This window comes from Lissotriton helveticus, chromosome 2_1 (assembly GCF_964261635.1).
Source record: "Lissotriton helveticus chromosome 2_1, aLisHel1.1, whole genome shotgun sequence".
NCBI lineage: Eukaryota > Metazoa > Chordata > Amphibia > Caudata > Salamandridae > Lissotriton > Lissotriton helveticus.
In genome coordinates, this window is record NC_136059.1 from 1,687,454,668 (window position 1) to 1,687,477,209 (window position 22,542).

At 44.0% G+C, this 22,542-nt stretch overlaps 1 protein-coding gene across 4 annotated transcripts in view; it reads left to right on the plus strand.

Annotated features, from left to right (window-relative positions):
- SUSD1 (sushi domain containing 1) overlaps window positions 1-22,542 on the plus strand; it is a 678,087-nt gene that overhangs the window by 350,716 nt on the left and 304,829 nt on the right. For all 4 annotated transcript variants that reach the window (XM_078676643.1, XM_078676646.1, XM_078676644.1 and 1 more), the window contains 2 exons: window positions 231-313; window positions 7,333-7,519. In XM_078676643.1, the coding sequence (XP_078532769.1) occupies window positions 231-313; window positions 7,333-7,519 (270 nt within the window). The remainder of the gene's footprint in view (window positions 1-230; window positions 314-7,332; window positions 7,520-22,542) is intronic.

The following is a 22,542-nucleotide window of genomic DNA, read 5'->3' on the forward strand; positions in this document are numbered from 1 at the left end:
TGGAAATTTAGTAGGTATGTCTGACTTCCCGGCTCCATCTTGCCTGTTTTAGCAATACACCCTTATTGTGATTGGGATTATCATTTCTCTGGTTGTTCTCCACTAAACAAAACAAGAACAAGACCATGTTTCAATAGCCAATTAAATAAAATTGTAGAACTGCCTTCTCCATTGACGACGATGAGACCTTTGACATATGAGTTTGTGATTTTGTTTAATTTATTCTCTAGTGAAGAAGCCCATCTTGAATGCAACTGCTGTTAATGAAACCTGTTTGCAATGGAGATGCGCTGGCGAAGAGAAGATGTACTTAGTAAGTGGGGATGATGTTTAGATATATATATATTCTTTCTATTCAACGATACAAAATGGGTCATTTTCTGTACCTTGGCAAAAATAAAGTGGAAACTGAAGTTTTTTTATATGTTTTGAATTCTCACTGCAAAATTGATAGAATAAAATGCATTTTTGAAGATATTAAGCAGATTACAAATTACAGCGATTTAAATATTTGTGTCAGAAGGTCAAATTCAGTCAGTGACAATTGGATAAAAAAATACATAGCTATAGTTTTTTTGTTTTTACAACATTCTAATAACTTTTAACCTCTTGTGTTAAAATTTAATATGTCCTCTCAAAGTGAGGAACTTGATCAATGATGGAAATGCATAATTGTGGTATCTGTGCAGCCCTTGTCACGTACCCAAGCTGGTCAGGGGTTTGCGCATCAGAAATTAAAGCAAGGTAAAAGACAGAACAAGCATTGGCAAAGCCATAGGGTGTGGCCTTTGTACGAGTACCATAGTTATTTTATATGTTAATTTTTCAACCATAAGCAATATACAAACAAAATGGCAAAAATACAAAATACATAAATATATGGCGTGGTCCAGTAGGTCAGGCACAGCTTGAGACTAGAACTGAAATCTCAGGCATCTCTCCACAGTGATCAGGCAAAATGTCATCATTTACAGAGCAAGACAGCCAGTGGATGAAGAGCGCTGACCCATTGCTAAATGCTGTATGCTGTGGTGGGAGGACGCAAATGTGAATGACACTTGAACATACCAATAGATGACGAGGGCTGACCTAAAAGCAGTATGGAGACAACCTCAAAATGGCACAATCAGGGTTAGTTGCATTACGTATCATCAGCATACATGTGGTATGGGAGTTTTGATTGAGGATTTCTGTGTGTTGTTCCATGTATAGATTGAAGAGCATTGGTAAAATTGTAGGCCTGGGCAGTAAACTTCGCTCCATTCATGGAGTTTGCGGAGTTTTCATGTTCCACGGAGCACATGTTTTTATCCTCGCTCGCCAATGTTAAGTTGGTGAACGCGAGTGAGGACAATCCAAGGCTAGACCACCTCCCAGCGAGATTTCTCAACATGGGCGGTCGCAGATTGTCACTACCACTCACATTGAGAAACCTTCCGTTCGCGTTGCAGAAGCTGCTGCTCGAGTAGAACATCTACTCGAGTGGCAGAAAGAACTAGTACCCTCTTGCGTTGGGCATAGTGCTGTTCGTGCTGGAAACACTCAGCGCTAAAAATCAGCGCAACCGGCATGACTTAATGCTCTCTGCTGCTTGCTGAACTCCGCGTTGCACGGCAGAGATTTTTGGGCACTTCGCGGAGGTCTGGTATGAGTTCCGCATACCGGAACTCCCTGAATTCTGCCCAGGCCTATAAAATTGTAGATCTTTGCGGAACACCTCTGTCAATGTCAGCTACAACGCATTGGGTGTTTAGTTAGATTGGTTACATGGGATCGATCAGTTTCTGCTCTACTTACACAGTTACACATTATTTAGTCTCTTTCTCTATAAAACCGATTATAAAAAGTTCCAGGAGACTATTCAGGTTTTGGTATGTGCTAAACAGTCACTATGCCTAATCTCATCTTCCTTTTACTGTCTTTGGTCTATTTTCCTGGTACTAGTTGCTTAGGTAGCTGAGTGTCTTAATCTTCCAATTGTAGCAGATATCTCTGTAGGTCACAGTTTTGAATGTGGGCAGGAAACACTCAACCTATCATCCTTCTAAAGTGGTTAAAATACATTAAGTTGGGTAATAATTGCCATTGTAAAATATTTAGGGGCCTATTTGTCAAAACGGCATGCAGCGCAGCAAGCAAACTTGCTGCGCTGCATGACAGAGCAAGTGCAGTAATGCTTTGTATTTTACATTATACTGCGTATTCCTGTCTTTTCCCAGTGCTGACACACAATGTGCTGCCTAGCGCCATCGCAAGCACCTTTGCCCCATGGAGCAAGGTTGCCTGCTTTGCAAGCAAGTTTGTTTTTGTGCAGGAAGGGACGCCTTCTAGCACAAAAACAAACCACCTCTTCTATGTGTATTGCAAGATGCAGGTAAGAAAATATAAGTTAGAGGCATGTAAGCTGTAGATCACATGCTTTGAATAAGATTGCCATCTAGTGTTGGGTCCGGATGTTTGCACTTTGTTTTTCTGGAAGAAGTTTTCCCTAGTCATGAGGTAGGGGACTCCTCCCTTAGATGATAGTGTGCATGGTCATCGACTCCATCTTCAGATTGTTTTTTTCTGCCATCAGATTTGGATGTAACTCGCTGCGCTCTGGTTTGACGTCAATCCTTTGGTCCTTCTCGGCGCCTAGCACGCTATGACCGTGCACACTGGGATGAAATGGAACAACTCATCCAATTTCTTCCTCAAGAACACAAATCAAAAGCGCAAGACCTGGTTCGTGAGGGACAGTTAATTTCTAATAATCAAATTAGCTGTTTCCTAGATGCTGCCAATACATTGGCCAGGGCAATGAACACTAGTGTTCTTTTAAGAAGACATGCCTGGCTGCGCATATCACAGTTTAAACTAGAGGTTCAGACCTCAATATTAAACACACCTTTTGATAAGTACACCTTTTTGGGCCCGTGGTAGACACTTCACTCGATAAAATGAATAAAGATACTGAAGTGGCTAAATCCATGGGAGCTCTTCAGTCTCTACAAGGGTGTGGTTCCTTTCATCGCTCCTTTTATCGAGCAGGATCTAAAACTACTTCTTCTGACACTGTTTCCACCTATAAGGGCAATAATAATCAACCCTCAGGTTCAAAGGGTTTCTTTTGAGGCAATTACAGATGAAACAACAAGGGCAGAGGTCGAGGTTCCAATACACGTACCTCGCCATCCAACACAAAACAGTGACTTGCCCATAGTTCCCCTCCGACCACTTAACACCTGTAGGGGGACGACTGTCACAATTTCTACCAAAGTGACAGTCAATAACAACAGACAAATGGGTTCTCCAAATTATCCATTCAGGTTACTGCCTGGAGTTCTTCAACACTCCTCCAAACATTCCCCCAAAATCGCACAGACTTTCAGCAATGTTGGAAGCACACTTCCCTAACCATACAGCTGCTTCAACAGCTAGTATTCTCAGTCAATGTGTTAAAATCACATCTTCAGCCAAAGACGATATCTAGGAGCGCATCCCAATGGAGCGAGAATTCAAAACATTCAGGCGCTCGTTCTCAAATTTCAACCCACTCAGTCACTTCCCGCTCGAGTGTTTATACAACTGCTGGGAATGATGGCATCTTGCATCACGATTGTTTCCCACGCCAGGGTACACATGCGTTCACTTCAAGAGAGTTTAGCCAGTCAGTGGAACCAGTCACAGGGTCTATTAATCGATCTAGTGTTGGTAAGCGGCCGTACTCATCGCTCTCTGCAGTGGTGGAACACACAAAACCTGTCAAAAGGGCGGCAGTTCATAGACCCGATTCCACAGACAGTGTTAACAGCAGACGCATCCCTTAATGGCCGGGGAGCTTATCTTCAACAACACACAGTGCAAGGGCGGTGGAGCCTACAACAAAGGTTGCTTCACATCAATCATTTAGAACTCATGGCAATCTTTCTAGCACTCAAAGTCTTTCAAGATCACCTCTCTGGCAAAGCTGTACTAGTCTGAACAGACAACATGACAGCTATGTATTACATAGAAGAGCAGGGGGAACACACTCTCTCCAACTGTCCCACTTAGCCCAAGACATCTGGAGGTGGGCGATACACCACAACATTTACCTCCTAGCAGAACATCTCCCAGGAGTCAACAATCAGAATGCGGATCTCCTCAGCAGGCAAAGCTATCAGATACACGAGTGAGAACTTCACCCTCAAGTTCTCCACCCATACTTTCAAGCCTGGGGAGTCCCTCATAGACCTGTTCGTAACGCACAAAAAAGCAAAATGCCATAGCTTCCCCTCCATGTATCCACACCCGTTGTCCTAAGGCAATGCTTTGTGGATGAACTGGTCAGGGATATTTGCCTGAGCTTTTTCTCCTCTCCCACTCATTCCATCAGTGGTTCAGAAAGTCAGGCAAACATCACTCACGCTAATACTAGTAGCTCCAACATGGGCACATCAACCCTGCTCACAACCCTGTTGGAACTCTCTCTGGTACCACACCAAAATTTACATTTAACTCCCAGTCTCCTCACACAGAGCCATGCAGAAATCAAATACCCAGATCCCAAACAGCGGAACCTTGAGATCTGGCTCCTGAAGTCATAGAGTTTGGTTATCTCAACCTTCCACCAGACTGTATTAACATTATTAAAGAGGCCAGGAAACCTGCCACAAGAGCCTGCAATGCAGCCAAATGGAAGTGATTTGTTATCTATTGCAATAACAATCACATCAGCCCTCTTAATGCTTCCATACAGAACATACTGTGCTACCTACTACGTTTGCAGCAGTCAGCCTCGGCCTATACATCCATCAGACTGCATCTTGCTGCTATAGCAGCTTACCTTCAAACTAGGCAACACTTATCGCTATTTTGAGTGCCTTTCATCAAAGCATTCATGGAAGGGCTAAAAAGGGTAATACCACCAAGACTTCCACCTGCCCCAGTATGGAATCTTAACATAGTCCTCACAAGGCTAATGGGTCAGACATTTGAACCCATGCACAAATGTGAACTACAGTTCCTTACTTTGAAAACAGCTTTCCTTCATTGCAATCACTTCATTGAGGAGAGTGGGTGAATTATAGATACTAACCATAGAAGAACCCTTTTTCCAGTTACATAAAGTACCAACCACAAAATTCCTACCTAAGGTTGTATCTGCATTTCACATCAATCAGTCGATTGAATTACCTGTATTTTCCCCTCAACCTGACTCTGTTGCAGAACGAGCTTTACATACCTTAGATTTCAGAAGAGCTCTTTTGTATTACACTGAAAGAACAAAATCATTTCGCCAAACCACACAACTCTTTGTAGCTTTTGCACCACTTCACAAAGGCAATGCTATCTCCAAATCAGGAATTGCTAGGCGGATTGTTAAGTGTATTCAGATGGGTTACCAAAAAGCCAAAAGGACTCTCACAGTACGCCCTAGAGCACATTCTACTCACAAGTTAGTGGCAACTATGGCTTTCTTAGGGAATATCCCTATTACTGATGTATCTGAAAAGCTGCAACATGGTCTACACCACACACATTCACCAAACACTATTGTGTACATGTGTTAGAAAGACAACAAGCTAATGTGGGTCAAGCAGTACTTAAAACGTTATTTCAGACAACTCCGACGGTTACAGGATAGCCACTGCTTCGGGGCAGACTGCTCTATAGTCTATGCAAAGCATCTGATCTTCAGCTCACATGCCTCGAACGGAAAATGCTACTTACCCAGTATGCATCTGTTCTTGCCATGTAGAGCTGTAGAATCTCATGCGCCCACCCACCTACCTCCCTGGGTACCTGTAACTGCTCTAGTTCTGTTTTACTAAAGATACCTACGCTTGGACATCTCTATTCTTTACTACTACTCCTTTCTCTCACCCTGTGCGGAAAACAATCTGAAGATGGAATTGATGACCATACGCACTATCACCTAAGGGAGGAGTCCCCTACCTCATGACTAGGGAAAACTTGTTCCAGAAAAACAAAGTGCAAACATCCGTACCCAACACTACAGGACGATCTTATGCAAAGCATGAGATTCTACAGCTCTACATGCCAAGAACAGAAGCATACTGGGTAAGTAGCATTTTCCTTCTAACATTTTTCAATCTTGTTCCAACATAGAAGGCAGCATTTTAAGCCCATCCCCCAAATATCAACAGCACAACATTCCTTTTGTAGTGCACAGTAATATTGCTAGTAAAAAAAAACGTTGTACCTGTGATCTTTAACAACTAATCTAGTCAATACAGACTTTAAAACAAGTGCACTCTAAAAGAAATTATTTATTCAATGTGAAATATAGAAGATTCTCTTATACTATACTGACTCTTGATGTATCATGGGTTATGCCACAGTGATTTATTCATTTGCAAAACCCAAGGTTAAGTATTTGAAGCTCTTTGCCATTTGTAAATGTAAGAACTTTAAATTCCCTGTGGAAGCGGGGCGCAGTGCAAAACACGTCTGGGCTACAGAAGCAAGACTCTCTTTTCAGTACTTGGGAACACATACACTTTGGAAACTAATACTTTGAATACATAAAAATGGGAATATGACATTATAAATGTTGAATCAATGTATTTTTTCCTGTTGCTCCTAAATCAAAGTGAACTTGATTTGTGTGGAAACATTGGTTTATGTTTGTTGCATTCGCTAAGGTGTGTTGTATAGTCAAAGGCGGCTCCTCCACTAAGGCGGAGAAGCGTTGCCTCACTGTTTTTAGCAGTGAAATAAAGGGAAAATAATATGATAATAGCTTGTGTTATTATCATTTTATTTTGTCTTGGGCAACTTTGTATGACTGGGCGGGGCAGGGCTGCTCTGGTCACAGAGTAGGGCAGAGGAGGAGTGGTAGAGCCCACATAAGTGTGCGATGACTGTTTGGCAGGTACTTTCGGTCCAGCCAAACACTGGACAAGCATTCATGCCCACTTTGCATGTTCTCCATGCAGGCTGCATTACAGCCTGTGTGGAAAACGCCCTGGCTCCCAGTCAGCGTCTGAGCGCCGAACCACGGCAGTCAGACCAATCACAATGCTGCTAAGGCAGTGTTGTGATTGGCAGACTGGGGGCCTAGATGTGCTTCCTGTACAGGCTGAGCAAGGGACTTAGGAGGAGAGACGCAGCGAGGAAGCGTCGAGAAAGTACTTTTTTCTTTTATTTTTTTAATACCCGCTTACCCCACATCATCCCCCCCCTCACACACCCCTACATCCGTGTTGGCCGCCACTGTGTATAGTGTGTGAGAAACAAAAACATATTTGATAATAGCATAGTAAATTGTTTTAAAAATAATGATGTCTACATCTGAAATGCTCTTGTATATAGCTGAACATTTTAGCTCTCACTGCCTCTTTTCAGTTTCAAGTTTGGGGAAGCAGATGGTACCAGAAGGACTTTTTTCACAAGATGGTGTTCAACGTCACCACGGATGTGCATACTCCTTATGTCTGTTTAGACCTGCGTCCAGGCACAAACTACACTGTGAATATTACAGCAATGTTTTCACGGTCGTCTGCAGTCTTGCTCATGACTACCCGGATAGCAGGTAAGATTTGTACTTCTTTTTTAAATCACGTTTTCCTGAGCAATTTTTTTAATATTGCATAAACTATCCTTACTGGACAAAACACCAAAGTGTGGAGCTGTGCTGTTGACGTAATTGCTTTAGAAAGTCAGTTTCTTTTTATTGTTGATAATAATCTTCAATACATTTTAGGAATAAGAGAATTGTCCTACAGTGACTATTGGCCACTGTAATTTTGGGCCAAGATTTACGATTTTATAGCACAGGCACAAAAATACATTGTGACACAATGTAGCGCAAAGAGCAGCGTTGATGTAATTTTGTGTGAAAAATACACCTTGTGTAATTTCTGTTGAATTATCACGCGAGTAACATTTAGGTGACTGTCTGCACATAGAGATTTGTGCTTGAGGTTGTGCCACAAATACAAATCTCATGTAAGACGCTACACATGTTTAGAGCCGCCTTAACCCCTTCGCTGCTAGGCCTCCCCCCGTGCTAAGCCTTTTTTTGGGCTATTCGGGGGTAGTGCGCGCTTAGGCCCCTGTAACCTTTCGACCACATAAAGTATCCACGGCAAATTTTCGTCCTTTTCTTTCAGCATCATGGGTATTTTAAAGGTACCCGGTGTTTGTAGATTCCCCTGGAGGGGTCCAAGAAATTAGCCAAAATACAGCTAAATTTTTGGTTTTTGGGGAAAAATTGGAAAAAAGGGCTGCGAATTAAAGCGTCTAGGTTTCTCCCTGCAAGTGGTATCAAAAAAGGGGTTGTGGGACTTAAATCACCAGTTTCTCAGCAATTAGGGAATGACAGACTTTTTTCAGAAAACCAACATTTTTCACACAGTTTTGGCATTTCCCTGGGACATAGCCTATTTTTTCTATTTCTTGTGCTTTTAACCTCCTTCCAGTTAATGGTAGTAATGGGTATGAAAGCAATATTGGATCCTGGAAAGCTATACATTTTGGAAAATTAGACAACATTCTAAATTCTGCAAGGTGTCATTTGTGTAGATCCACCAAGGTTTCTTTATGGAAAGTAACAGTTAAATATAGGAAAAATTTAAGATTAGTTGAAAAAAAACATCCTTTTGTGTCAACGTTTTCACCTGTAACTTCTTCTAATTATGACAGCTTCTTCTAATTATGACAGCTCTTTGAAAGCAATATACCGTTACATTTGCTGGGCCTTACTGGTTGTGCGGATATATAGGACTTGTAGGTTCACCAAGAACCCGACGAACCCAGAGTCAAAAACTGAGCAGCAATTTCGAATGGATTTTTATTATGTACCGGGTATATAGCAATTATCGTGGGAAAATGTATACATGGAAAAATCGGTGTGAAAGACACCTATGTATTTCTGAAATGGGAACAAAATATAGAGTTTAGAAACAGTAGATATTTGAACATTTCCAAAATTGGGAATACTCATATTAGCATGAGAATTATCAGTCATTTTTTAAAATGACTTCTTTTTTACACAATGTCTTTCATTTGGTAGACAGAAATGCATCGAAAGTCAATAGGTAATAACAGTTGCTTTACAAATCTGAATTACCCTAAGTCTCCTGATAAAAATGGTACCTCACTTGTGTGGGTAGGCATAGTGTCCAGGACAGGAAATGGCTCAAAACCCAACGTGAACACACAACATTTTCACAATGAAAAATTACCTTTTTTGCCAAGTGCCTAGCTGTAGTTTTTTAACCCTATCTCTGCCAGCACCTAGGGAAACCTAGAAAACCTATACATTTTTGAAAACTAGACACCCAGGGGAATCCAGGATGGAGTGACTTGACTGCTTTTCACCAGGTTATGTTATCCAGAATCCCTTGCAAACCTAACATTTTGTCAAAAAAACACATTTTCCTCACATTTCTGTGGTGTAAAGTTCTGGAATTTGTGTGGATCCACAAATTTCCACCCACCCTGCATTACCTAAAATCTTCCAAAACAAATGGTACCTCATTTGCGTGGGTAGGCCTAGTGCCCGTGACAGGAAACAGCGCAAAACACAATGTGAACACACCTCTATTGCACAGTGAAAAATTACCCTTTTTTGGCAAAGTGCCTAGCTGTAGTTTTTGAACCATAGCTCTGCCGGCACCTAGGGAAACCTAGCAAACCTATATATTTTTGAAAACTAGACACCCATGGAAATCCAGGATGGGGTGACTTGACTGCCTTCCACCAGGTTCTGTTACCCCGAATCCCTTGCAAACCTATAAAATTGGCAAAAAAAACACATTTTCCCCACATTTCTATGGTGGAAAGTTCTGGAATCTGCGTGTATCCACAAATTTACACCCACCTCGCATTCCCCAAAGTCTTCAAAGAAAAATAGTACCTCACTTGTGTGGGTCACCCGAGTGCCCGCGACAGGAAACAGCGCAAAATGCAACATGGACATACATCAATTTCGAAGTGAAAAATGACCCTTTTTTGGCAAAGTGCCTAGCTGTAGTTTTTTAACCGTAGCTGTACCGGCACCTAGGGAAATGTTAGATTTGGGAGTCACTAGTTGGCACAGGTAGGTACGTTTGACAAATAGGGACCCTCTCCTCTAGTCAGGATAAGAAGATTACCCTCCTAAAACAACCCCTGCTCACCCCCTTGGTAGCTTGGCACGAGCAGAAGAGCTTTACTTCAGAGGCGTTCTAAATTAAGCAGTTGTGACCACATACAGTAACCCAGTGACAACACTACAAATGGACACCACACAGGTTTTATATAAAAAATAAGTAGACTTTATATAGCGTTACCACAAGACCATAAACGACAAAAATACACACTATGATTACTTTAAGATGGTAGATTTAAGCTTAGTTCAGTTCAATTCTTAGATGCGACACTCTGCGTCAATGTACCTTAGGCTGCGTTGCGCTTCCACAACAAGCAATGTCGCAGCGATGGGAAATGTGGCAAAGTTCAGATACAAAGAAATAAAGACGTGAAGATCTTCCAGATGCGGCACGCTTCTCGGGGATGCGAGAAGTTCTTGGTTCGATGCGTGGACTGCAGCGGCGACACCCTTACGATGCGACGACAACAGCTCCAGCGGTGACGCTCTTCTCCCACGATGCGTAAAGCTTCTGCTTGATGCGACAACTACAGCGGCGACATCCAAGATGCGACGGTAGCAGCTACGACGGCGGCGCACTTCTCGGGGATTCGAGGTGCTCTTGGTCGATGCGGTGCAATGCGACAGTTCCAGCGGCGACACCCTCCTTCGGAGTTGCGACGGCAGGCACAGTGTCGGCGACACGCTCCGACCTCATTGCAAGATTCTTCTCCTGATGCAATGCTGTGCGACAACTACAGCAGCGTCACCCTCCTTCGGAGTTGCGAAGCCAGCAGCGACGGTGACACGCTTCCTCTTCGTTGTGGCATGCTTCTCTCCGGTGCAGTGTGACAGTTCCAGCGGCGACACCCTCCTTCGGAGTTGCGAAGGCAGGCACAGTGACGGCGACACACTTCTCGTTGAGTCGCGCTTCCAGCTCCATACGACATGCAGTCCCTCAGAAGGCCCAAAACAGCAGGAGGCACTTCCAAAGAACTCTGGAAAGCTGAGGGGTGACGTCTGTTGTCCCAGAGACTTCAGCAGGAGGCAAGCTCTTTTCCAAGCCCTTGGAGATCCTTCACAAGTTGAAAGCAAAGTACACAACGTTCCTTTCTCCTTCCTTTGGCAGTGAGGCAACCACTGCAGGCCAATCCCCCAAGCAGCACTTCAGCTTGGGAATAGTCTCTCCTCAGTTTCTTCCAGTTCCTCTCCTCAGTAAAGGTTTCTTCTTGTAGTCCAAAAGTGATCTAATTTCATGGGATCAGGGTCCCAATATTTATACCCCAAAATTCTTTGTTCTCTGAGGGGAGAGGGGCCTTCGCCCTGTCGAAACCAGTTCTGAAGCACTCTGTTTACCAGACTTCTCCTTTCCTTTCACAGTGCAGGGCATGCACATCAGACGCCCCACAGGAGGTGGAGCCATCATTGTGGAAGGCAAGTACAGTCCTGGATCACTTTGTTTACACAACTCCTTCTCTTCTTTTAGTGTGCAGGGCAGCGACATCAGCCGCTTCCCTGGGGGTGGAGCCAGCATTGTGGAAGGCAGGCACAGCCCTATTCAAGGTTCAAGTGCAACTTCTCCCTCCCATCTGGATGCAGATCTCTCTATTCACCACCGGGTGACTCAGCCTGTCTCCTAGAATTCCCCAGTCCTGTCACTCACAAAAACAGACATAGGAATACACAACCTAGCAGAGGCAGGTTTGAAAGGTTAGACAAATAAATACCTACTTTCTAAAAGTGGTATTTGCAAACACAGAATATTAAAACCAACTTCACTAAAAGATGTATTTTATTATTCTGAGTTCAGGCATACTAAACTCGAATTTCTACCATGTTCTCTGAGACAGTCTATATATATATATATATATATATAAACAAAAGTATGTCTGTCTGTTTGTCCTTTATTCATTACTACATCATTCATCCGATCGCCATGAAACTTTGGGAAGTTGTTGAGTAACTCCCGCAAAGGTTTCTGGCATAACTTTTTTTTAAATATCGACCCCCCAGGGCCCTCATAATCTTTCGAATACTGATGTACGCACAAGACGGAAAAACAACAAATCGTGTATCCACAAGCACTCGAATAAATACATAGAATTAAAACACCATTCATCCGATCACCAGGAAACTTTGGGAAGTTGTTGAGTACACTCCCGCTAAGGTTTGTGGCATAATATTTTTTTTTAAATATCGCCCCCCCCCCCCCCGGGCCCTCATAATCTTTCGAATACTGATGTACGCACAAGACAGGAAAATAAAAAATAGTGTATCCACAAGCACTCGAATAAATACATAGAATTAAAACACCATTCATCCGATCGCCAGGAAACTTTGGGAAGTTGTTGAGTACACTCCCGCGAAGGTTTCTGGCATAAAAATGTTTTAAATATCGGCCCCCCAGGCCCCTCATAATCTTTCGAATACTGATGTCCGCAAAAGAAAAAATCGTGTATCCACAAGCACTCGAATAAATAAAGAGAATTAAAACAACACTTTGAAATGTTTTCCATATTAAAATGAATAAGTTTCAATAAAAATGACACAATGTAAATTGAATTTTATCATAACGAGTTGCCTTGAATTTCCTTTCTTCGGAGATCGCAGCAATGCGCGACGGGTAAGCTAGTTAGGATTATAAAATGTAATAACTCTAACAGCCCATTCTGCCCAATGGAGAACAGGTAGCCTTGCAATAGTGAAAAACGAAAATGGCTGTAATTCACTATTAGGACATGCCACACCCAGCAGGGCTTGTCCTACTTTATACTTACAATGCACCCTGCCCTTGGACCTACCATAGGGGTGACTGATATGAAGAAAAGGAAAGGTTTAGGGACTGGCAAGTGGGCGCACTTGCCCAGCCAGCATGACAGTACCAGACTGCACACAGGCTCTGCAATGGCAGACCTTAGACACATTTTAAAAGGCTGCTTCTGTGGGTGGCACAACCAGTACTGCAGGCCCACCAGCAGCATTTGGATTTGCACGCACTGGGCACACTCAGTGCACTAGACTAGGGTCTGACAAGTAAACCAAATAGCCAGACATGGAACCACTGATTAACACATTAATTTACAATAGGGAGCACTTGCACTGTGGCACTGGATAGCAGTGGCACAGTGCCCAAAGCATCTAATACCAGCTAAAATACATGAGGCAACAATGGAAGGGAGACCCACACCAATGGTGCCAGGTCTAACATGAAACCTAGCAAACCTATACATTTTTGAAAAACTAGACACCCAGGAGAATCCAGGATGGGTTACTTGACTGCCTCCCACCAGGTTCTGTTACCCAGAATCCCTTGCAAACCTAAAAAATTGGCAGAAAAAACACATTTTCCCCACATTTCTGTGGTGGAAAGTTCTGGAATCTGCATGGATCCACAAATTTACAACCACCCCGCGTTCTCCAAAGTCTTCCAAGAAAAATGGTACCTCACTTGCGTGGGTAGGCCTAGTGCCCGCGACAGGAAACGACGCAAAACGCAATGTGGACACACCTCAATTTCGCAGTGAAAAATGACCTTTTTTAGCAAAGTGACCAGCTGTAGTTTTTTAACCATAGCTCTGCTGGCACCTAGGGAACCTAGCAAACCTATACATTTTTGAAAACTAGACACCCAGGGGAATCCAGGATGGGGTGACTTGACTGCCTCACACCAGGTTCTGCTACCCAGAGTGGTACCCAGGATGGTAGAAAATTTGTGTGAGCCCGGTGATGCCACAACTTTCCCACACAAAAATGTGTGAAAAAAGTGATTTTTTTCAGCTAAAATTGAGTTTTGCAGGGGAATCTGGGTAAGGAAACGTTGGGGTATCCATGCAAGCCATACCTCCCTGGAAGCCACTGGGTGTCTAGTTTTCAGAAATGTGTGGGTTTGGTAGGTTTCCCTAGATGGCCGCCGAGCTCGAGGCCAAAATCCCAGGATACCCCCCTTGTAAAACCAGGTCGTTTTGAGCTAATTAGTTGTTTATTTCTGCAGCATGAACTTTTTGGCACAATATTGCAAGGAAAATGTGACAGACATTTTGAGGTTTGCGACAATATATACAGTTGGTAGGTTATTTTTAGATGGAATGTACACCTTGGCAGAGAGACTAAAAAGACAAAGATCCCTGCACAGCCATCTATTCCTCAAACACACACATATTGGTTGGATTTGGCATGAGGGCGAGTGATGGTTCAGTATATAAAATGCTCTTAACAAGAAATTCCACAAAAATGAAATGCACTGTCATAAAATGGACAAAAAACTGAACCAGTGACTTGCAGCTCGTGAGCTGTAAAGCCACGGCAAGGCACCAACCGCTTTACAGGCCATTCACTCACTTTTCATACGTGATACACACAAGACCATTCAAACCACCAGGCACGGAACCAACACATTACAACATTCAATCAATCAAAAAAATCAAAAGACCTTTATTCAGTCTTTCAGATAAAAACACCTTAAAAGTACATATAAAATCACATTTAAAAAAAATGTATAAAAAGAAATATCATTTATAAAAATAGCAGCAAGTTAATAGTTGATAACATCTTTCAATCAGTTTGTGGCACTGAGCAATACTTGTTAAAATACGGAGTACAAATTTCATACGTACAATATTAATTTCAGCCTTGAACATTTAATAGGTGTGGTAGCTAGCCTAAATTTTGCCTATGGTTAAGACAGAGCTTCAGATATTGGGCTACATTTTTTGCACAGCTTGGGTTCTCCAGGAATTGTAATGCAAGATAGGCTGGGCGACATCTCCTAAGGCCTAGAATTCTTAGCAAGGGAATCAACCATTTTTTTCTGATATCTGAGTATAATTTACAGAAAAGCACTACATGAATTGTTGATTGAGGCGAAGCTTGTGAGCTGTAAAGCCACAACAAGGGACCAACCTCTTTTCAGGCCATTCATACACATTTCATATGTTTGACACATACAAAACCATTCACACCGCCAGCCGCGGGCCCATCACATTACAACACTCACACCAGCAGACAGCACCATTCAAGGGCCCATCACGTTCACACGCCCACATTTCCTACACAGCAACCACACAAGATGATGGATTGCATGGAGTGGCGCTCAGCTAGCAGTGTGTGTAGTGACCAGCAGCAAGTCACTACTCACACACCGCCAGCCGAGCGCCAGTCCACACACACCGCCAGCAAAGCAACAGTCCACGCACACCGCTAGCCAAGCGCCAAACCATGCAAACCACCAGCCAAGCGCCAGTACACGCACACTTCCAGCCAAGCGCCAGCCTACACACACCGCCATTACATTTAGGATTTTTGTATACAAAAAAGAAAACACAAACAAATTGCAAATAGATACAAATCTACTTACACAAAATCTGAAACTAAATACATTGCACTAATGCCAACCTTGAAACAGAATAAAATGTTTTAAACAATACAGACCAGGAAGTTCACTTTACCACTCATGGATGCTCCCAAAAATTATTTTGCCTCTGGTACGCTCTAAAACAAGCAGGCACACATAGCCCAGGGTTGGGAGGGCACTCGGGGCAGAAAATACGAGTCTCCTTCCCCGTACCTCTTCGCCAACAGACTCTACATCTCCTAGTGGGAAAGTCTTTTGAAGATGTGAGAGGAATGTAATCAGGAAAGTGGCGCTCTTTCAATCGAGCCACATCCTCCACCACTCCAACTCTAGGAACACTTGCCTGTTCCACAAAAAACAAGGGTGCCTATCACAGACTGCTGAAACTAAACAAAAGTCAACTTTGACGCAGGAGAACACTCCTTGAACACAACAAAAGCATTGAAAGTTGCTAAATTGAAGAGATGGATGGCCAACTTCTTATACCAAACATAAGCCTTACGAATAGCAGTGTAAGGTTCCAACCTCTGATCTACTCTGTCAACACCACCCATGTGCTTATTGTAGTCTAAAATGCACACAGGTTTGCGCACTTCAGCAACCTGACCCCAAGGAGGCACAGGTGAAGTAGTCTCATCATGGATGGTAGTCAGCATGTTCACATCCCTCCTGTCCACAAATGTCACCACTAGTAGTTCATCACTATGCAAGGAACTGCACTGTCCCCTCTGAAGTTTTTTACAAACAAGCTCTTTTGTCTAACCTTTACGGTTAGAGCGGATTGTGCCACAAGCAAAAGTGTCTACTTTGAACAATTCCTGAAACAATTGCACAGCAGTGTAGAAGTTATCAAGGTACAAATGGTGGCCTCTGTTAAACAGTCCTCTAGCAAGATCCCACAGAATTTTCTCTGAAACTCCAAAAGTGGTCGGGCAACTAGGGGGGTCAATAGTGGAATCCCTACCAGTGTACACACAGAAATTAAAAACATATCCTGTCCTACTCTCAGACAACATATACAGCTTAATTCCATAGCGTGCCCTCTTGCTAGAGATGTACTGCCTAAAAACAAAACGGCCTTTGAACAAGACCAAAGACACATGAATAGATATTTCTTTCCTTGGAGTATAGATCTCTGAAAATCGATCTACAAAGTGATCAAGAACAGGCCAAATCTTAAAAAAACGGTCACAGTCAGGGTGATCTCGTGGCAACGCTAAAGAATTATCAACAAAATGCAGCATCCGTAGCAAAAGTAAATACAGATCACGAGTCATAACTGCAGGAAATATGGCTGTTTCAATGAAGGGACTGGTAGTTCCATATGAAACCATGGACGGCTTCCTTATCAGACCCATCAATAAAGTCAAACCCAAAAACGTCTTCATCTCTTCCATCTCTTCTGGGTAGCTCTAGAGTGGGGCCTAAGTTTGTCACTGTTGTCCCTCAAAAACTGTTCAGGATACAAATTAGTCTGCTCAACAATCTCACCCAAAAATACATCATCCATAAACAACTGAAACAACTGTATAGGCAAAAAAAAAAAATTCACAGTCCACTCTACACCCTGCATCACGGCTAAAGGCAGGCAACACCAGCTGCACCATGTTTGGATCAACCCAGAGTCCAGCACTTCCAGTAGACAGCCTTGCAGCCTCAGGCTGCAATCCAGATGCCTCTTGCACCATCGGTACAGCAGTATCCTCCTCTAAAACAGGCACTTCATCTGCACTGAGAGTAGCTTCATTCACACCAAGAGTAGCTTCATCTGCACTGAGAGAACCTTCATCATCCGATGATTCCATGTGGGAAGAAAACTCACTGCCTGAATCTTCCCCTCCCTCCTCTCCCTCAGACACACTGTCAGTCTGATAATCCTGCTCAGAGGAAGATCCAAGAAGCATACCAACCACCTGCTGAGCAGTCATTCTACGGCTAGCCATAATGCTTACTAATAAAGATAACTTGTCAAACAAGTCAACAACAACAAACACTTTGTAAAATAAGTAATAAACAAAATGCACCTTTATCAGAAATGCCTATATACTCCAAAACGATACCACTCACTTGCAAGAAGTAGCTAAACTCACCACCACCTACTCTGCACAGACAGATTATGGATCAACAATATCCCACTAAAAAAGAAAGAGAAAAGAAAATTACACATAAGACAATGCAAAACACATCGCAAAGAATTTCATGCTCAAAACACTAACTAAATATGCTGCCATTATGACAACACTTACAAAAAAATAATTCATACATGACAATAATACTCATTTGGAGTAAATACAACAAAAATGTTTTTCTTACCAAAAAAATGCAACTACGCAAAACTGCAGAACAACCACTGTTGAAACCGCAAACAGGAATCGAAAGCTTTACACTAGAATAAAAAGGAGAAAAATGCATTACAATCACATATGCAAATAATGCACCAGTCCACAAACAATCCACATGCCAAGCTAAGGGGTAGGTAGTAAGCATGGGCGGATTTTGCGGATCCACGATTCGCGGATTCAGCGGATTCACGGATCGTGGATCCGCAAAATCCGCGGATTCAGCGGATTTGCGGATTTGGGGGCGGGGCTTCCTCGAGCGTGTGGGCGGGGCCAAACGGACGGGGCTTCCACGCGAGCGCACATGCCTCTTGTGTGTCTAAAAGGTCAGAGACCGATCAGAGCAGCAGATTAAGAGACAGAAGCCCCTGGTCACAGGAACAGCACGGGGGTTGCGCTCGTAAAAGTCAAAGATGCCCAGCCTCCCAACGCTCACGTTTTTTTTTGGGCTGCTGAATGAGTCACTGCATTTGCGCTTCAACTAGTTCCAGCGACCAAGTGTGTGTCACTATGCAATCGCGCCGAAGTGCGCAGGGGTCCCTTGAGTGAAATGTCCATCATAGTGGGTAAATGGCGGGAAGACGGTGCACACCTCGAGTGTGTGGGCGGGGCCAAACGGACGGGGCGTCCATGCGAGCATGCCTCTTGTGTGTATAAAAGGTCAGAGACCGATCAGAGCAGCAGATTAATTATTTAATTGTGCCAGGACCGTCGTGCCCGAATGAACCCTGCCCTTCATATTTATTCAAGAAGACACCACTGTTGAAGTAATTTACGATGGCGCCGGCAAGCTGCCAGCGCCATCCTGCAAAAGTTACTTAATTAGCTTCAACAGGAAGCTCCAACTGCTAAAATAAAGCAGGCGCTCGAGCCCCTGCTGTATCTTATCTGTTAGAGCTTCCTGTTGAAGCTAATTAAGTAACTATTGCAGGATGGGCGCTGGCAGCTTGCCGGCGCCATCGTTAATTAGGCGCGCTTGAACTTTTGACCGCAAAATCCGCTCCGATCGCGGATTGCGGATTTTCGGCAAATCCGCGAGAGTTCGCGGATCGCGGATTTGCCGAAAATCCGCAAAATCCGCGATCGGAGCGGATTTTGCGCTCATGCTTAGTAGGTAGGCCTAAGAGTATAAATAAAATATTCACCCCCATAAAAGGGGAGCGACCCTTGCCCTTGAGGCCACTCCCCAACACAACATTTTTTTAAAACCCTGGTGTCTTAGTGGTTTCTGCCTACTTTGGGGGCAGATGGGCCTAAAGACATACTGCTATTCTGCCACCCAAAGATGGCAGAAATGGCCACAATCATCCTCCCATAAAGGGGAGCGACCCTTGTCCAAGGGACCGCTCCCCAACATAAAAAAATAACCCTGGTGGCCTAGTGGCCGTACAAAAAAATAAATCAACCGATCTGCCTCTCAGGGTGGCAGACACAGGCAAACTAATGCTCCCCAAAGGGGAGCAACCCTTGCCCAAGGGGCCACTCCCCACAAACAAACCCCTGGTGGTCTAGTGGGCCCAATTAAAAAAAAAAACATGGTGAGATCTGCCCACCAGACACAGCCACAAACAGTGGGCCCATGGGGGCAGAAAGCCAAAAACATAGCCCCAAAAGGGGAGTGACCCTTGCCCAAGGGGCCACTCCCCACAAAATACTCTTTTATATTCCAGTGGGCTGTTTTTAAAAAAAACAAAGCAGACAAAGCCAATTTTCATTACTCCTATAGGGGGAGCGACCCTTGCCTAAGGGGCCACTCCTCCCATACAGTAAAACAATATGGCCCTTTAAAAAAAAAAAACCTGGGCCTAGTGGGCATTCCTGCTGTATGATCACACGATCGTGCAGCAGGAATGCACAAAAGAGGTATCGGGGGAAAGGAAACCCCTTTTCTTTCCCTGATTCCTCTTTTGTTCCCCGATCCCGGTAGCCAAAACTCATCTCTTTCTTCCCCAACGCACGGAAAAAGCAAATAGCTTCCAGCGGGTCAGGGAAGAAAGGGAAACCTCCAATTAGGCGCGCTGACGTCATTGATGATGTGTACGGGGGTGGGGGAGGCAGGGGAAGTGTTGCTCCTCCCCCCCTTCCTGCCCCGGATGACTCATCAAGATGTGGATGGCCCATCAGTCAGACCTAAGCTCCCTTTGTATGTGGCTGTCTAGAGGGAAAGCACAAAGCCCAGCTGTCATCCACCCCAGACATGTATTCAGAAACAGGCAGAAAGCACCAAGGGCTAGATGTAGGTAATTTACAGTTACCGATTCGAAAATACCAAATTTTACCGATTCGGTATTATCGAATCGGTAATTGCAATGTAGATAAAAATTTGGTAACAAATACCGAATCGGTAAGATTCGGTATTTGCCTTTGATTCCTAGGGGCCTGGAGGCCCATAGGAATGAATGTCAATTACCGAATCGGTAATTACCGATTGGGTAAAATTGTGAATTAGTCAAGGGTGGCAGGGTGTCACTTTGACACACTGTTGCACCCCTGATTAGTGTTGGTGTGCACATGTGGCATACATACATGCCCTAAGGGCATGTATGTCTGTCACATGGCACAGGTGTAAATGCACATTTATGCATTTACATAGGAATTCCTTATTTACCACCAACTAATAGTTGGTGGTAAATAACGAATTCTTAAAGGCCAGCAGCACTCTTTTAAGTGCTTCCTAAATCTTATTTACCGATTCGGTAAATACCGATTCAACATTTACCGATTCGGAATTTACCGAATCGGCAAATAAGCCTCCTACATAGGAAAAGGCTATTACTGGTCGGTAACGGCCGATTTCGGCCGTTACCGACCGGTAAAAGCCTACCTACATCTGGCCCCAAATGGTTAAAGTAAGAAAATGCCAACTTTCTAAAAGTGGCATTTTCAGAATTGCGATTTAAAATCTGACTTCACCATAAGTTGTGATTTTAAATGTCGATTCCAGAGACACCAAACTTGCCGGTCCAATCTCTTCCCAATTGGAAATTACACTTAAAAAATATAATAAAGTAATCCCAATGTTGTCCTATGGGAGAGATATGCCTTACAATAGTGAAAAACGAATTTAACAGTTTTTTACAATCAGGACATGTAAAACTTAAAAGTACATGGCCTCATTTTCAAATACACTGTACCCTGTCCTTGGACTGTCAAGGGCCTACCTCAGGGGTGACTTATATGTATTAAAAAGGAAGGATTGAGCATGCCAAGAGGTTAAACTTGCTATGTCAACATGGCAGTTTAAACCTGCTCACACAGGCTCTGCAATGGCAGGCCTGAGATGTTTAAAGGACTACTCAAGTGGATGGAACAATCAGGGCTGCAAGCCCAATGGTAGCATTTAATTTATAGGCCCTGAGCACATGTAGTGCACTTTATTAGGGACTTAAAAGTAAATTAAATATTTCAATTGTGGAAAAGCCAATGTTACTATGTTTTAAACACAGAGCACATATACTTTATGTGCCCAGTGTCCTATAGTGAGCTAAAACAAAGTCAGCAAAAACAGGAGGTCTGAAGGCAAAATGTCAAGGGAAACCACCATGGATGTCAATTGGGGGTCGCCAGGAGTCTCAACTGCGACCCCTATGTTACCTGTGGCGAGCCCTGTCTCTATGCTTGCGACCCCTGGCTTCCATAAACGTTTGTCCAGACACAGCAGTTCTGTCCTTTAGCCTCTAAATTAAAAACAACTATGGGGCTTATTTACAGGCAACTTGCACCACCGATGCATCAGTTTTGTGATGCACCGCGGGCGCATCCTCCTGGCCCATATTTACAAGGACATTTAAAGCCACTCTGTGTGGCTTTACCTGTCCTTGTAAATATGCCCTCTTCTCACGCAACACTTTGCGTGAAAGGGGGTGACATGGGCGTTGCTGTGAGTGTTCCCAAGCAACACCCATGTATTCTGCTGCATTTCCACATTTATGAGAATTCGTAAACCTGGAAATGCGCAACAAGGAGAAATGTTTACATTGTACCAGAGGAACGACTGCCCCAACCACCCGGAAGGGGCCATCACCATCGCCCACAAGAACACCCTCCACATCACCACCTCCATCGTGACTTTCCCCACCGCCGAACTCCTGCATTTCCAGTTCAAAACCAGCTCTGGCTCCACACTCCGCTGAACCCTCTTCTACAGACCCTCCGGCCCACGGGCCTCATTCGCCAATGCCATCACCGAACTCATAGCACCCCTCGCCATCGCCTCAAAGAACTACATACTCATCAGATACCTGGAGTTCCACCTCGACAACCTCAGCAACCCCAAATCCACCACCCTCCTGGACAACCTCGCCAACATTGGACTTAATCTACTCGTCACCACACCAACCCACAGGGCAGGACATACCCTTGACCCCATCTTCGCAGCAGGAAACAGCATACACTACAGCCACACAACGCAACCTCAATGGACTAACCACCACTGCATACACTTCACCGTAGACAAACCCAAGACACCCAAACCTACCCCATGCCCACCACGAAGGAACTGGAGCAAGGTCACAGATGAGCAACTGAACTCCACCCTCACCCTCTCCCGAGGCAACCACACCGCGGCAGCAGACACCAACGTCGCAGCCAGGGAACTCCACACCTGGATCTCCACCTGCGCAGACGAGCTTACCCCACTACGCAACCCTGACAAACAATGCCCCAGGGAAGCCGCCTGGTTCACCATCAAACTTCAAGAGATCAGACGCACCTGCAGATACCTGGAGAAGAACTGGAGAAACTCCAAGACACCCGAAAACCACACCACCTACAAGAACGCCATGACGGATTAC